At 41.6% G+C, this 14,490-nt stretch overlaps 2 protein-coding genes across 7 annotated transcripts in view; one reads left to right on the forward strand and one right to left on the reverse strand.

Moving 5' to 3' along the window:
* Window positions 1–14,490, reverse strand: part of LOC149776396 (oxidoreductase NAD-binding domain-containing protein 1-like) — a 45,726-nt gene that overhangs the window by 17,722 nt on the left and 13,514 nt on the right. For 4 of the 5 annotated variants that reach the window (XM_089940771.1, XM_089940769.1, XM_089940772.1 and 1 more), the window contains exons 3-4: window positions 12,858–12,964; window positions 10,705–10,846 (exon numbers count right to left, since the gene is read on the reverse strand). In XM_089940771.1, coding sequence (XP_089796897.1) covers window positions 10,705–10,846; window positions 12,858–12,964 — 249 coding nt within the window. Of the gene's footprint in view, window positions 1–10,704; window positions 10,847–12,451; window positions 12,536–12,857; window positions 12,965–14,490 lie in introns of those variants that run through there. The other variant, XM_089940773.1, reaches the window with a different exon arrangement.
* On the forward strand, window positions 1,349–9,794 carry LOC149776397 (uncharacterized). 2 transcript variants are annotated; one of them, XR_016416033.1, is made up of 2 exons: window positions 1,349–8,421; window positions 9,224–9,794. XR_016416033.1 is itself a non-coding variant. In XM_089940766.1 (2 exons), exon 2 carries the CDS (start codon window positions 3,505–3,507, stop codon window positions 7,762–7,764), a length of 4,260 nt encoding a protein of 1,419 aa, XP_089796892.1. In that variant the 5' UTR covers window positions 1,349–1,805; window positions 2,608–3,504; the 3' UTR covers window positions 7,765–9,794. The 2 variants fall into 2 exon arrangements, 1 of the variants encoding a protein (XP_089796892.1); XM_089940766.1 differs by having other exon boundaries at window positions 1,349–1,805; window positions 2,608–9,794.

Consider the following 14,490-nt stretch of genomic DNA (forward strand, 5'->3'; position numbering starts at 1 on the left):
TGTCATTTAGACTATTCTAGTTACTGTCCCTCCATGCCTACTGAATAAAGCAAGACTTTTTTATTATTTTTTGTTTTTTTTTACATTTGTGGTAGCAGCGTGATGCTGCCTTCCACACATGCATCTGAAAATTAACAATGGGTCAATGGACAATAGAGACGCAGGTGTTCTGATGACACGGATTATGACAGAAAACATGAGTGTTCTGAAGGACTTAATTCTGAGTGAAAAGAAGAGGAATTTTACTTACCATCCACATACAAATGTCAATTTTTGTAAATATATTAATTACTAGCGAGCAGCCGAAAATCGAATTAAAGATAGATTACGAGACAATGTCTCGTCCGGTTGATCTCTTACCAGAAATTTTAACAACAAAAAAGCGGTTATTTCACAACATACAGAACTCATGCTAGATGTCAGGATAAGCGGATTATGATATAACAATGCACTGTTTAGATGGTTTGTCAGTATGGACAAAGAATTTGTTTATGTAACAATAAATAAATTTCATTGCATTTTATATCCAGTTTGTAGCTTCCTTTCATGGGGTCTCTGAATTTCTGCACTCCAAACAAATCGTTGTATATAAAAGTTTAAACAGTCAACCATGTCACCAACAAATAAAAAAAGCCACATGGTATATTTTGCAGCCAATAAAGAAAAACAAGCCAAGTTTGCGACATTGGCAAAGATCTACGCGATCCCAGAATAAACTTTTTATGCGTTTTTTCTTCTTCTTACTTTTAAGAAGAAAAAATATACTTTTTCGTGTACGAGAAAAATACATATAAAATTTCAGGAGCCAAGCGACGATTGTCTTGTATTATTCATAAGCGATCTCTTCCCCAAAATGATAAGCAACCTTTTTACGTTTTTTTGTACTTTTTAAAATTATTTTTTTGTGCACAAGAAAAATACATGTATACGAAATTTAGGGAGCCACGCCATGACCATGTTATATTTGAATTCACGTTATAACAGCGCACTATAGCGGGGTCACACTGTATATAGGGACACTGGTAACCAAAACTCAGTAAGTCTGATCCTGAGGATTGCTATGATAACAAACATCAGCCAATACTCCACACATGCACCGTAGGAAGCGGGTATGAAGTATATGGACATAATAGTTGAGTACATTTAAGTACTGACACAAATTGGGGGTCAAAAGCAAAGTTGTGAATGCATGAAACTTGGCAATGGCCCAGCTTTGCAATTGTTTCTATAGGGATAATTCAGGAAGAGAGACGTGGGGGAGTGTGTAGGGTTGTGAATAGTGTCTGACACCTCTGTGGAGCTGCAAGGGGCTGATATGAGGAATATTGGGACATTGATAACGGTGTGATGTTTTACCCCAACCCCTTGTATTATACATGTATTTATAAGTCTGTAAGTGGAGCCAGGTAAGCTTTGTTTTTCCAAGTGCCTAAGTTGGCTAATCCTCTTACGTAACCCAGTCTTTGTTTGAGCTCTTGAGTGGAAATCTGGCGGGAATCTTTGTACATGGGAACACGTGACGTAGACAACTTCAAAGAGCCGGAAGCCGACAATGGTAGGCTGGACAGTACATGGGGACACACAGACTGACATTTTTATGATTGACAGTTCGATCAAATGACCAGAGTCCGTCGCCATCCAATCGGGATGCGTTGTAGGTGGGACTTGATTCGAGAAACTGACATAAGACTGGTACAAGCCTGAAATTCGTCAGTTGGTGTTTAAGAGTCGCAGTGACACACACTCCGTTAGCCATTCGTAAAAATTGGCGGAATTTAGGAAATTCATGAAATAGCTTCGATCAGGTAAGTTTGATGTTACGTTGATTCTGCTTGATACGATTGCTGTTAATTGAAGAGAATTTGTCGTATGTATACATTTTACTTGTATTGAAGTATGAATAGTTAATTATGACCTTAATATTTTGCATTTTTTTCATGACTTTAGCTAGTACTTTTGTTTACGATTGATTACGATGTTGATTCGTTGCATCATTATTCATAATGTTACTATGTACACCTTATTTTGTGAGGCGAAAATGTTCTCTTCTTTCGCTAGTAATATGTGTGCATATTATTTCGTGGATTATTACGTTTACGCCCTTTTGAAAGGACGATTTGTATTTGTGAAGAATTGTATTGCTCGCTAGCCGCTATAAGAATTAATATTGTAATTCTTTGCGTAGTTATATTTTGGTAGACAAGAAATTTGTTTACGTAATGATAGATTTTGCCATTGAGTAACGGATTGCCGTTTATCACCATTTGAATGTGAATACTGTGGATTTGGTACGCTTGTGTAGGAAATATATATAAATATATATAAATATATAGATAGTCATATTACTAATCGTAGTAATATTTTAGTACAATCATATTTGAAATATTTTGTATGTATATACTGATAGGGCTCAGTATGTAGATATTTGAATCCTTTGTGTGATTGTGTTATGGCGCCATTTTTGTAAGCGGCGGAAGTGTATGGGAATTTCGATGTGTGCGCATGCGCGACCCAAATGTCCCGCCTTAAACTGATGGTTCAGTTCAGTGACGTAGTGTGAAGGAAGATTTTTATAACCCTATGCTAATGCATTATACCTTTCAACAGGAAGCTTTCGGGGGACGAAAGAATTTCAGAGAATTTCGGGGGACGAGAGAAGTTCAGAGAATTTCGGGTGACGGTGAGAGATACCGAGTGAATTTCGGGTGACCTCAAGGGATATCGTCAAGGGTTCCGGATACTAGAAGAGGAACCGGAAGTCAAGATAACGGCAAGGAACAAGGATTATAGAAGAGGAAGCGGAAGTGGAGATCACGAAAGGAGAGAAAGACAAGGGAACGAAGAGATTTAGATGAGTAGCACTCAAGAAGGGAAAAATCTCCTCACACTGTGAACTCAAATGATGATCAAAGGGATCATTGGGTGAAAGAGAGACATTGATTACTTTAAATTCTTTTAAATTTCATTTATTAAATTGTTATTGTTTAAATTTCATCTTTGTATTTCTTTTAATTTAACTGTCGGCATTGCTGACTGGGGGCTCGTAGCCATAAATATATTTAGTCAATAAATAATATAGTGTCCAGAATTAACCTTCTGAATAAGGACCAGGGGAACTTCTCATAATTCGTTAAAGTCTATAAGAAGAACCCCACCCCTAGACAACCACTACACCCCCACAGTGGGCGCTCGTCCGGGATATGAATTAGACATATATATTATTTTGGGACTTAAAGTTATTGGTAGAAGTATTAGTGAACAGTGTGAGATATTTCCCATTCTTTGTATTTGAAATTTTGTGATTTTCTCATCTTGTATTTTTATTGTCATATGTGCAGGCTTTGTAGATCTTCCATTCATAGCAGTACGTGTGAAGCAGATATCGAACAAATATCTTACCTGAACGAAACTAGTTGTTGTCGACAGGTAAGTATTTAAACTGGTATTACAAATATCTGTATATTGTTTGAATTTTGAGACAAGGTATCACTTTACATTAATATAATGGCTACCGAACGACAAATGATAAAGGAATACCGCGCCATGGGGTCGGAAGATCTTGGATACGAGGGAGATCGCCTGGCAACCTTTATAGAAGAAAGGATCAAGGAATGGAAGGCCGAAAAAGCAGCGGAAAGAGAAGCCCAGAGAGAACTAGCCAAGATAGCAGCGGACCAAGAGTTAGCCAAGATAGCAGCGGACCGAGACGCCCAGAAAGAGCTGGAGCTAGCCAGACTCGCTCACACTCTGGAGATGGAAAAGGTCAGAGTTGAAGCTAGGACCAACGGACGGGACGACGCCAGTACAAGCTCTGGAACAACCGGCCGACCTTCCATCGACCACCGGATAGTCCAGATCAACATGTCACGCTTCAATGATAGGGAGGAGGCTATTGACGATTTTCTCGTCCAGTTTGAGAAACTCGCACGCGCTCATCAGGTCCCTGAACAGCACTGGGCCATTAATGTCTCAGCCTTTTTGCAAGGTGCAGCTCGGGAAGTCTACCACGGCTTAACTGCAGAAGAGGCTGATGACTACACTGCCCTCAAGAAGGCGCTTCTCTGCCATTATCGGCTGACCGCCGAGACTTACCGGAAACTTTTCCGGGACTCGGTGAAAAAGGTAACAGAGACCCACTCTCAATTCCACAACCGTGTTCGAGGTTTATTTGAGAAGTGGATGAAAATGGCCGAAGTCGAACGCACGTACGAAGGGCTACGCGAGGTAATACTCAAGGAACATGTCCTGGGTACTTACCGTCGCGAGTTGACAGTTTTCTTAGCAGAAAGAGAACACCGGACGCTCGAAGAGATCGCTAACATGGCGGAGCGATACAAGCAGGCGCACTCGAAGAGTGGAGGTTCCGGGGTTACTGACCGACCCCGACCCTCTGAGTCGCGTCGTATGGGGGAGGTTGAGCCGGCTGTCCGTAACCGTCAGGGCGACGGGAAGGTCGGAGGGGCACCTACAGGTAGGGCTGCCGCCTATCAACCTGGACAGGCCTCACCCACGAAACCAGGACTTGCAAGTCGGCGAGGGCCGCCGACATGTTTTAATTGCAAGCGCCTGGGGCATTTTGCCAGGGACTGTCCCAAGGGCAGGCAGACCCAGGTGAATGTCGTAGCTAAGAAGGAAGGTGTGCCGGAAGCGAGTCGCAACCCAGCCAACCTTGCGGCCGCAACTGTCAATGGTGAAGGCGCCACCATCTTGTATGACACTGGGTGCAGCGTCCCCGCGCTTGTCGACAAGAAATATGTCAAGCCGGAGGACTATACAGGGGAGGTAATAGAAGTTCAGTACGCGAACTGCGCGCGTGACTCATTACCAGTAGCTGTCATTGACCTCGATTCACCATACGTGAAGGGGAAAATTGAAGCTGCTTGCTTGGAGGGGCTATCACATGACGTCATATTGGGTTGCCGTTACGTGTTACCCCAGCCGAACCCCGAAACCTGCACACCTATGCCAGTGAGTGCTGTTGAAACCAGGGCCATGAGTCGACAGCCGAAACAAAAGCCAATCCAAGTTACATCGACACCGGTTAGTAATGTTATTCCAGCGGAGTTAAGGAAGCTGCAACAGGAGGACGCAACTCTGGCGCAGTTGCACAAACACGCAGAAGCGGGAACAGAAAGGGAAACTCCGAACGGCGCGGTGAAGTTTGTCTACAAGAAGGGAATCTTGTATCGACACGCCAGGAAACACAACGAACACTTCAAGCAAGTCGTCGTGCCAAAGGAAAAGCGTTGCGAAGTACTGAAACTTGCACACGAGAGTCTCATGGGTGGACACATGGGAATTGCTAAGACGCGTGACCGTCTTGTAAAAGAGTTTTACTGGCCAGGGGTCCAGGGAGACGTAAAACGGTTCTGTCTCTCCTGTGACAAATGCCAGAGAATGGCACCGAAAACGGATCAGCGACCCATCCCTTTGGGGAGTACGCCCCTTATCGATGAACCATTTAGACGTGTTGCCATGGATTTAATCGGACCGATAAAACCCGCGTCTGCGCACGGAAATCGATATATTTTAACGGTTGTCGATTATGCTACACGCTATCCGGAGGCCGTTGCGTTGCGTAACATTGACACGGGAACCGTCGCGGAAGCTCTGTTTGCGATCTGGTCAAGAGTCGGAGTGCCCGACGAGATCTTGACCGATCAAGGAACACAATTTACGAGTCGTGTGATGGCGGAGGTGAATCGCCTCATGTCGATTAAACACCTCACGACTACACCGTATCACCCCCAATGTAACGGATTGGTCGAACGGTTTAATGGGACCTTGAAAAACACGCTCAAGAAATTGTGCGAAGGCCGCCCCAGGGATTGGGACCGGTATATTCCGGCCATGCTTTTTGCATACCGGGAAGTACCGCAAGCGAGTTTGGGGTTCTCTCCCTTTGAACTCTTGTACGGGAGAACCGTACGCGGCCCAATCGCCGTACTGAGACAGCTGTGGACAGACGACCACGCTGTAGAGGAAGTACGCATTACCTACCAATACGTCGCGGACTTGCGCAACAAACTGGAAGAGGTTTGTTCTCTCGCGCAAGAAAACCTCAAACGAGCTAAGGCGCAACAGGCGAAAAATTACAATAAGCGCGCAAAACCACGTCAGTTTGAAGTAGGGGACAAAGTGTTGTTGTTGTTGCCCCAGGAACACAACAAGTTGCAAGTTTCCTGGAGGGGTCCATACGTCGTCACCAAGAAGGTCGGAGGTCAAACCTACCGGATACAGCTACCGACGAAAGAGAAATTGTACCATGCCAATTTGCTCAAGAGGTACCGGGAAAGGGAGACCGCCAGCGATTTTGTTGTCGCAGCGATAGTCACCGAGGATATCGAAGGCGATACGGAAGGTGCTAACACTGTCCCGAGCTGTCCATTAACGAGGGCCGAGACTCCGTCGGACATGGAGTGTGACCCCATGTTAACTGAAGGGCAGCGGAACGAGATAGAGACCTTGCTGGCCGGATATTCCGACGTGCTAACAGAAAAACCCGGGAGGACGACGCTTGTCGAGTTCGGGTTAAAGATGGGGGACGACCGACCAGTTCAGCGTAAACCCTACCCCTTGCCCCACGCGAAACGACAAGTTGTAAGGGAAGAAATCGAGCAGATGATTGCTCTGGGAGTAATCGAACCTGCCGACTCTCCGTACAGCTCACCAGTAGTCTTAGTGCAGAAGAAGGACGGCACCCATCGGTTCTGCGTCGACTACCGGAAGCTGAATCAGGTGACAGAATTTCAAGTTGAAATGCTACCTGACCCCGAACATATCTTCGCTTCGGTCTCGAAAGCGAAATATTTTTCCAAACTGGATTTGTCCAAGGGGTATTGGCAAATTCCGGTAAGGAAAGAAGACCGACCGAAGCTTGCTTTTGCTACTCCCGACGGGACATACCAATGGTTGGTGATGCCGTTCGGGGTACAAAACGCGCCCAGCGTCTTTACCAGAATGATGCGGAAGTTGTTGGAGCCCTTGCGCGATAGGGGTGTCCACAACTTCATGGATGACCTCTTGTTAGCTACAGAGACATGGGGTGAACACCTCGCTCTGTTAGCTGACGTTTTGGAGCGGCTACGTCAGGAGGGCTTGACAGCCCGCCCTTCCAAATGTCACCTTGGTTTCAGGACATTAGACTATTTAGGACATACCCTGAGCCAAGGCACGCTGTCTCCAGAGAAGTCGAAGGTGGAGCAGTTGAGAAACGCCGCACGCCCCACCACGAAAACGGAAGTGAGGTCATTCCTGGGACTGGCCGGATATTACCGGAGGTATGTCGCTAATTTCAGCGCGATTGCGGGCCCGTTGTCTGACCTAACCAAGAAACGGACCCCGAGTAAGTTCGTTTGGACAGATGCGTGTGAGCACGCATTCCAAACGCTAAAGGATAGACTTACATCCGACGCAGTTGTTCGTCTACCGGACTTGGATAAAGAATTCGTTCTGCGCACCGATGCATGCGACACGGGACTGGGAGCAGTACTGCTCCAGGAGCATGACAAGACGCTTTTTCCTGTCGCATACGGCAGCCGGAAGTTGTCTGCTGCCGAGAAGAATTACTCAGTATCGGAGAGGGAATGTCTCGGAATCGTGTTCGGCATATCACGGTTCGAGCGATACCTATATGGACGTAAGTTCATATTGGAGACTGACCACCAACCACTCGCCTATCTGGCGCAGGCAAAGTTGTCCAATGGTCGATTGATGCGATGGTCGCTGTTTTACAGCAGTACCAGATGCAGATCAGATACGTGAAAGGATCTGAAAACGTAGGCGCAGATTTCATGAGTAGAAGCGCCGAAATGATATAGATCATTTGTTATATTTTCGTGTTCATACTCAGTTTAGCATTTAGTTCATTTTGCTGATTTTGTTCTTATATCGTGTAACACTTTTGCTTTTTTAGTTTGAGTGAATAAAATCCTGATTTTATTCTCAAGCGTGGGGGGATGTGATGTTTTACCCCAACCCCTTGTATTATACATGTATTTATAAGTCTGTAAGTGGAGCCAGGTAAGCTTTGTTTTTCCAAGTGCCTAAGTTGGCTAATCCTCTTACGTAACCCAGTCTTTGTTTGAGCTCTTGAGTGGAAATCTGGCGGGAATCTTTGTACATGGGAACACGTGACGTAGACAACTTCAAAGAGCCGGAAGCCGACAATGGTAGGCTGGACAGTACATGGGGACACACAGACTGACATTTTTATGATTGACAGTTCGATCAAATGACCAGAGTCCGTCGCCATCCAATCGGGATGCGTTGTAGGTGGGACTTGATTCGAGAAACTGACATAAGACTGGTACAAGCCTGAAATTCGTCAGTTGGTGTTTAAGAGTCGCAGTGACACACACTCCGTTAGCCATTCGTAAAAATTGGCGGAATTTAGGAAATTCATGAAATAGCTTCGATCAGGTAAGTTTGATGTTACGTTGATTCTGCTTGATACGATTGCTGTTAATTGAAGAGAATTTGTCGTATGTATACATTTTACTTGTATTGAAGTATGAATAGTTAATTATGACCTTAATATTTTGCATTTTTTTCATGACTTTAGCTAGTACTTTTGTTTACGATTGATTACGATGTTGATTCGTTGCATCATTATTCATAATGTTACTATGTACACCTTATTTTGTGAGGCGAAAATGTTCTCTTCTTTCGCTAGTAATATGTGTGCATATTATTTCGTGGATTATTACGTTTACGCCCTTTTGAAAGGACGATTTGTATTTGTGAAGAATTGTATTGCTCGCTAGCCGCTATAAGAATTAATATTGTAATTCTTTGCGTAGTTATATTTTGGTAGACAAGAAATTTGTTTACGTAATGATAGATTTTGCCATTGAGTAACGGATTGCCGTTTATCACCATTTGAATGTGAATACTGTGGATTTGGTACGCTTGTGTAGGAAATATATATAAATATATATAAATATATAGATAGTCATATTACTAATCGTAGTAATATTTTAGTACAATCATATTTGAAATATTTTGTATGTATATACTGATAGGGCTCAGTATGTAGATATTTGAATCCTTTGTGTGATTGTGTTATGGCGCCATTTTTGTAAGCGGCGGAAGTGTATGGGAATTTCGATGTGTGCGCATGCGCGACCCAAATGTCCCGCCTTAAACTGATGGTTCAGTTCAGTGACGTAGTGTGAAGGAAGATTTTTATAACCCTATGCTAATGCATTATACCTTTCAACAGGAAGCTTTCGGGGGACGAAAGAATTTCAGAGAATTTCGGGGGACGAGAGAAGTTCAGAGAATTTCGGGTGACGGTGAGAGATACCGAGTGAATTTCGGGTGACCTCAAGGGATATCGTCAAGGGTTCCGGATACTAGAAGAGGAACCGGAAGTCAAGATAACGGCAAGGAACAAGGATTATAGAAGAGGAAGCGGAAGTGGAGATCACGAAAGGAGAGAAAGACAAGGGAACGAAGAGATTTAGATGAGTAGCACTCAAGAAGGGAAAAATCTCCTCACACTGTGAACTCAAATGATGATCAAAGGGATCATTGGGTGAAAGAGAGACATTGATTACTTTAAATTCTTTTAAATTTCATTTATTAAATTGTTATTGTTTAAATTTCATCTTTGTATTTCTTTTAATTTAACTGTCGGCATTGCTGACTGGGGGCTCGTAGCCATAAATATATTTAGTCAATAAATAATATAGTGTCCAGAATTAACCTTCTGAATAAGGACCAGGGGAACTTCTCATAATTCGTTAAAGTCTATAAGAAGAACCCCACCCCTAGACAACCACTACACCCCCACAAACGGAAACTCAAAAATTCTGATCCTGAGGACTGCTATGATAATAAACATCAGCCAATTCGGCAATGCCCCCACCCCCCACCCCCCACCCCGAACAGCTGGAAGGGTATGCTATGCAAGAAATGTCACAAATAAACATGGTGAAAGGAGGGGAGGCAGGTGGTTCTTTCTGCAAATTATGCTAAAAATTAAATGCAGTATCTACACTGAGGAGAATGCATCTCTACAGGCATCCCAGTTGCTATAAGAATACCCACCCTAACTGACACAATATCTGATCCAACTCAGTCATCTGACTGGTTCAACACGACAATGTATCTATTAACATATACTGGCTGCAATGGCATCATGTCTGGGCAGAGAAACCATAGCAGACAAAGAGAGGCCCAGCTAGGAGCCAGAGAGAAGGATGCGCTGTGTGTATTACTTCAACTACACTTAATCAATTAAATTATAATATATACAGGTAAGCATATTTAGGTAGATTAGGAGACAGAAGGAGAATTACAAAAAGGTAATGGACAACAGTCAAAACACAGATCGCTACATAGTTACTTAGCTAGCTAGGTAGCTAAATAGACAGATTCAAATGAATGTATTTCTACAAAGGACCAGAAAAATATTCTTACAATGTAGGCTGTAGGTTGCCTCATACAGTACAATGTAGTTCAAGGTAACAAAAAAGGCTGTGAATGACATATACAGGGTACGGAAATCTAAGGGAAACCAAAATAATGATTACTGCATGATGTGGTCACTATATACAGACAGACCAGGTTAAAATGTAATTAAACTATCATGAATTTTAAGACTTTAAAAGTTACTAATCTATGTTGTTGCATACTGTATACTACAGTACCATGAATACAAAAAATTACTCAGCCAGTAAGTCAACACCTTGTACTCACCTGTGTGTGTACCCAATGAGCAGGAGGGTGGGTGCTATACTTCACTGCCAGGTCTAGAATCCCCTCCCTCTCTAACTTGCCTGGAGAACTGCAAATGGAGAATCCACCCACTTTTGGAACATCTGGGATAAACATGTCCACCCTGCGATTTCAAAAGATGTATAGTCAAAACATGATAATAGATAATTAACATTCAAATCCAGAATCCATCCACTTTTAGAACATGTCCATCCCACATTGTAAGTTTATGGTCGTTATTCCATTATAAGCCTTGGAGGTGGGGGTGGCCAGCATCATAAATGTGATGAGAGAGGGGCTTATTACTGGAGAAATCTTGTCCTAGACATAAATACAATTAAAAATTCACCTGCTGATATAATCAACAAGCTGGATTTTATAACTGGAGAACTACAGCTTTTGTCATTAATTGTGAAAAAAATCATTTTATTGTCTACATTTGGTTCCTAGGGCCCCAAGTGGCCGAGTGGTCTAAAACGCTCACTGTTCCAGATCACTGCCATCTCATCTCTGTCTGCGTGGGTTCGAGTCCAAGGCTTGGTTACCGTAGGTACGTGGGAAAGCCTGCCAGTAGCTTCTCATGGGTCGGTGGTTCTTCCCTGGGTTTTCCAGGGTTTTTCCTCCACCAGTTATACTGGCCACCATGTATAGCCTATCTTGTCCTGAAAAATGGTGTTAAACCATAGAACAACAACAACAACATTTGGTTCTCTTGATGACTGATGTTAGCATATGGTGATCTCAGATCAAAAGATCAAGAAGAAACTGGAAAATCCATCATAAATCACTAACTCTGAATAAGCATGGGCACATCCTAGAACAAGGAATCAAACCTGGCACTCAGCAAGTCTCATTAGCATCTCAATCAAATGGCTGTCATGTGGGAAAATAATGAGAGTGCTGTCTTTACAAGCTACAAGGTATTATGGTCAAACATTCACTGGAAGATGTAGAACTCTACCTGGCACTGAACAAGTAATGTAATAAAGTGGTGGCTCAACAAAAGTTTCAGGATTGGCATGTGAGGCCAAGGGTTTCTCTGTTCATGTGAGGCACTGGCAGAAATATCACATGGGAATTTAAAAATCTAACTAATGGAAAAAGAAAATACAACTTAAATCAAAAGTGTTATTGCACCAAACAGTGTTTATACAGCAAAACACAAATATTAATAAAAATACAGGTTGTCAGGACTTCCACAAACATGGAGGCAATATATGTGCTAGTAAATACCCAAGAGAAACAACAATGATGGACACTTCTCTTTGCAGTGGGTAGTATCTAGTTTACCCCTAATATTTTAAAATCCAAATAATTGTACATACAAGTAATGTTTAATGAATACTGTCAAAAAACAAATAAACAAAGCAAATACCATATACACATTTCTAAACTGGAATAATGGCATAGAAACATAAAAATATTTGAATTCACAGTATTTTTATGTACTGCAAACATCTCAAGTTTCCAACATTACCTGCAGATTACTGATTTTTTGGGTATGTCACATTTATAAGATGACCCCTATTCTGCATGATTCAAATTTTCAGTACAAAAGATTGACTTATAAATATATAAATGGAATTATAACAAAGAAAAAGGTAATTAGTTGAACATTTGTTATTTTCATCTATTTGTAATCAAAAATGGGTCGATGAAAATTTTCTGATTTGCAATAAAAACTCCTGACCAAGTTTTGAAAATGTCCTGATCTGTCCTATTAGCTGACCTCTGTTCTGTCACATGGCAAATTGGCATTCACTGACCAGAGATGAAGTAGAGACATCACCAGTTCAAGATCCAATTCATCATACTGAAAATACAAATATAGGGTCCTGTCAAGTTATTTCAACACCTGGGCCATAATTATCATCTTAGGGAGTGTGGTATAAGGTACACGTCCTGTATATAAAACAGACTTTATACTGACATGGTCTTGAGGTGATTGGGTGGATGTATGAAGGTGTACACATCAGTTACTGCACCTGCCCCAATCAGTAGCTGATAGATGGTATGAATAGTGGTGAAAATTAGGGACTTGAAAAAATATGGGAATATGCTATTTCTTATTTAAAACTATACAGTCAATCATTAAATAATACATAAATTGTGAAAAGAAACATGATTTACCTTACCATTGTCCAGCTTTGAATTTCAGCCTTTTATCATGGATTTTCAGGGAAAGACCCTTTACTGTCCTAGTCTCCTCTCTCATGTCTATCACTGTGGCAATGGAAACAACCTACAAATTATATACAGATTAACTTATATTAACATGGTGTGTGCAGTATGTGTAAAATACAAAATGCTCCCTCTTGCTGCTGCACTGTACAAAGTCAAAGTCCATGCAGGAGTTCTAAAATTAGTTTCCTGGACTTTGCTTGCTTTGCAGATGGTTCATAATTTCCAGAATAGCTGCATTTCAAACATCTTGTCTTCAAAAATGAATCACACTTATTCACTATTCTAACCATGCTCATGTTTTGCATTTGTCGACGGAGTGAAAATCCAAGTTCAAAGGTGCCTTGAACATTCTCATTTGCGGCAACGATGCATAATAACTTTTGTTCTTCAAAATGCATCTCCTTGATTTATATAGTTTCAAAGGAATTGGGTTGTTCCACTTAACATATGCAAATTAGCCTAACAGGTTCTCACACAGCAGTCTTCAAAGAAGTCACCATGGCTTTGACCTATCTATTCTTAGCTATGTAAGTAATCTATGAAATGGTTGTTACTTATGTGTGCATCTTACCTTTTAAATGCCTCTGTGATGATGTATTATTATATATGACCCAAGGACAGTTTTACATGGGCTTTCAGCAGGAGTGTTTACTGTTTATATAGACAGTACATCCTAGGGTCATACAAAGTACTTGTAAAAATCTCTCTCTCTCTGATTATTTGTTACTAAAATACATGTTTCTTGATACATGACTGTATCATGGGTTTGGGAGTAACAAATTTAGTTTTTTGTGTGACATGTATTATGGAAGGTATTGTACAACAACTGCGGTAAAGTGAAATATTGACCGTTTTAACATTTTCATAAAGTGCTAATAATTTTCTGTCATCATTTTAATAAATCTAACATGAAAATATGCACAAAAAACATGAGTGTAAAGTGTCTAATTTGAACTTTTTACACCCACTTCACTGTATTTATGCAAACTTTGTCTATTCTGGCTGGAAAAGTAATTTCGTCAAGATAGTAGGGTCCAGCTTGTATCCAAACTTTTTGGTAGTGCTCCACAGCTATTATTAAGGGTGTAATGATATACCAATATACCGGTAAATTGTAATACTAATGCCCAATATGATATATCATGATATGAGTACAGAAATACCAGTATTGCTGGGTTTCTCCCTCACCTACTCTAGACTGTGTGGAACTAACTTTGAGTAGACCACTGTCTTCCATTAGGCTTAGCATCATTACCATCATGGCAGCTTCTAAATATAAGTTCATAAAGAATCCATGAGCAAATAGTTCTATTTAGAATAACTTTTCAATAAAAAGGGAGCTTGGCACCAAAACCCTTGACGAAATGATCGCTGTGTGTAGCATGTGCAAAACTGAAATCAAACACACAAATGGAACGACAAACCTCTCAACTCATTTGCGGTTCCATTCACCATTATTGTACAACATTAGATAATCCCTGGCACAACAGCTGAAAGTTCCTGCAAAAGACATACCGAATGCTTCAAGTCAGCAACCAACGAATGTGAGTATGCTAGCTGCACAGGCTAAATACAAATCTTCAC

This window comes from Sinohyriopsis cumingii, chromosome 18 (assembly GCF_028554795.1).
Source record: "Sinohyriopsis cumingii isolate HCF-2022 chromosome 18, ASM2855479v2, whole genome shotgun sequence".
Taxonomy (NCBI): domain Eukaryota; kingdom Metazoa; phylum Mollusca; class Bivalvia; order Unionida; family Unionidae; genus Sinohyriopsis; species Sinohyriopsis cumingii.